Consider the following 2,463-nt stretch of genomic DNA (forward strand, 5'->3'; position numbering starts at 1 on the left):
CTATGTATGTGTGTATGTATGTATGAACGTATGTATCTCTGTATGTATGTACGTATGTATGTATATGTGTGTATGTATTTATGTGTATGTACGTATGTATATATGTGTGCATGTATGTTCGTATACATATCGACTCAAAATAATCTCTAAGTAGCAACAGTAATTTTTTTTTCTCTCTATCTCTCTTTCTTCCTTTCAGGTTCAAATTAATATTTGCATCATAATTTCCATCTTAATTAACTGAACTGTGACTAATCTTTTGAAGTTGTATAGGGGTAAGAATTCCGTTGATTTAGGCCTAGTCTTAAGTTAGAATTATTGTGTATATTTGTAAAATTATTAGATATCACGAAGTCATTTCAATTTTGTGGTTTCTCTTGAAAGATGAAGAAAAAAAAAGATAACGTATGAAGTTTGATATATCGGTCTGTTTAATATATACACCATTTTCATCGTCTTTCAGTGTCATTTTTATTAATCGTATCGATAATCTTGCCCTCCCTTTGACAATCTTCATCACTACAACGATCATATTTTCTGTATAAAATGGTGAAAATATTTTTATTTATTCATTTTTTGCTTATTAGTTATTATTACCATTAGTTATTTTTATTATTATTGTTATTTTCATTACTACTACTATTATTAGTTATTATCATTATTATTGTTATTTTTATTACTACTACTATTATTATTAGTTATTATTATTATTGTTATTGTTATTTTTATTACTACTACTATTATTATTAGTATTATTATTATTACTATTATTATTGTTGTTGTTCTTAATATTATTGTTAAAGAAACTCATGCATGAAGGCAATATAGGCCTATATGTCAGTTTTACCCGCAGCAAGATAATACAAAATATTAATCTTTCTCTACAACTTTCGTTTATTTTGTCATCTCTTTTTTACGTTTTCTCTCTCCTTTCCTCTTGCTTGGGTGTATGTCTTTTTTTCTTTTATTTTTCCCACCTAATCTTTACCTTATTATATTAATATTAGGAAAGTAAAAGACACGTGCATGGCAAAATTTAATAGAAACTGCAATCACATAAGCCTCCAGGAATAAAAATAAAAGTCATAATGATCAACTTCAAGTTCCTTCTTACTATCAGATAAGTCTATTAAATCATTCTATCAGACGAACTGATCACAAAAAAAAAAAAAAAAAAAAAAAAAAAAAAATCCATACCTGATTTTATTCTATCAGTGTTAATTTTTTTTTCACTTTTTTTCAATTTCTAAATCAATCAGCAGGATCAAAATTATCTGCATAATCATGAAATACATCTCAAAGAGTATTCAATGTCTTCCTTATCTGTGACGAATCTGGTGTCCTCACTATTGATAAGGCAATAGGAATACATTAAATAAATGGAAATAAGTAGATGCATAATGAAAACAGAAAACTGAAATTAAAAAGACCAATGATAAAGAAAACTAATATAACATGTAACAGGTTCGCTGTGATTTCCATCAACTTTTATCACTAATATCTTAAATTGACGTTTATTTTCATAGGCCTATCTCCAGTTTTTTTTTTTGCTTTATTAGGTCAACTTTCCCGAACGCTTCTGTGTCTCTCGTTTATCGTTCTCTTCGTTATTGCCGTTATCTTTGCTGGTTTCTTTTCTTTTTGGTTAGTTTTCCTTTTTTTCTTCCTTTTGTCTCTCACTTTCTTCAATGTTCTTTCACCTTCATCATCATCTCGTTCCTTTCATCATTTTCTTTGTCACTGACATCTATTTGCTCTTCGCTACTCGAATCATTCACATTTTTATTTCTCCGTCACTTTCTTCACCTTCGAAGTCGGATTCCTCGGTGCTTTCAGAATCCGTGGTTTCGTAAATTGCAAAGTCGGTTTCCTCTGCCGTCTCTACGTCACTTCCCGCTTCCTCTTTCGCGTCACTTTCAGTTTCGTTTTTCGTGGTACTTTCATTTTCACTTTGTCCGTCCGTTTCGTCTTCCTTTTCTACGCCACTTTCACTTCCGTTTTCTTTACCACTTTCCATTGCTTCGACAATCTTATTTCCAGCTTTTTTACTTCCATCTACTGTTCCTTCACCTTTTGCTTTAACATCTTTATCTTCTGTTTCTTCGTCACTGTCTCCCGCCGTTTCACTACGCTCTGCATCCGTCTCGTCACTTTCTGCATCCGTCTCGTCACTTTCTGCATCCGTCTCGTCACTTTCTGCATCCGTCTCGTCACTTTCTGCTTCCGTCCCGTCACTTTCTCCATCCGTCTCGTCACTTTCTGCTTCCGTCCCGTCACTTTCTGCATCCGTCTCGTCACTTTCGCTAGCATCGCCATCGTTCTCATCCGTCTCGAAGTCGGAATCCCCGCTACTCTCGCTTCCCTCATCCCACAAATCATCCTCTCCCTCCAGCCTTCCTTCGACCACCCGAAGGACCCCTTCCCCTCCTCGTTCATCCCCCACACAATCTATCAAGTCGTAGC

At 33.7% G+C, this 2,463-nt stretch overlaps 1 protein-coding gene across 1 annotated transcript in view; it reads right to left on the reverse strand.

Moving 5' to 3' along the window:
• Positions 1-1,774: 1,774 nt before the first annotated feature.
• The window catches only part of LOC119580570 (clumping factor B-like), a 31,853-nt gene continuing 31,164 nt past the window's right edge, over positions 1,775-2,463 (reverse strand). The window contains exon 2 of the mRNA XM_037928683.1: positions 1,775-2,448. Within this exon, the coding sequence (XP_037784611.1) occupies positions 1,775-2,448 (674 nt within the window). The remainder of the gene's footprint in view (positions 2,449-2,463) is intronic.

Source organism: Penaeus monodon, chromosome 14, assembly GCF_015228065.2.
Source record: "Penaeus monodon isolate SGIC_2016 chromosome 14, NSTDA_Pmon_1, whole genome shotgun sequence".
Taxonomy (NCBI): Eukaryota; Metazoa; Arthropoda; class Malacostraca; order Decapoda; family Penaeidae; genus Penaeus; species Penaeus monodon.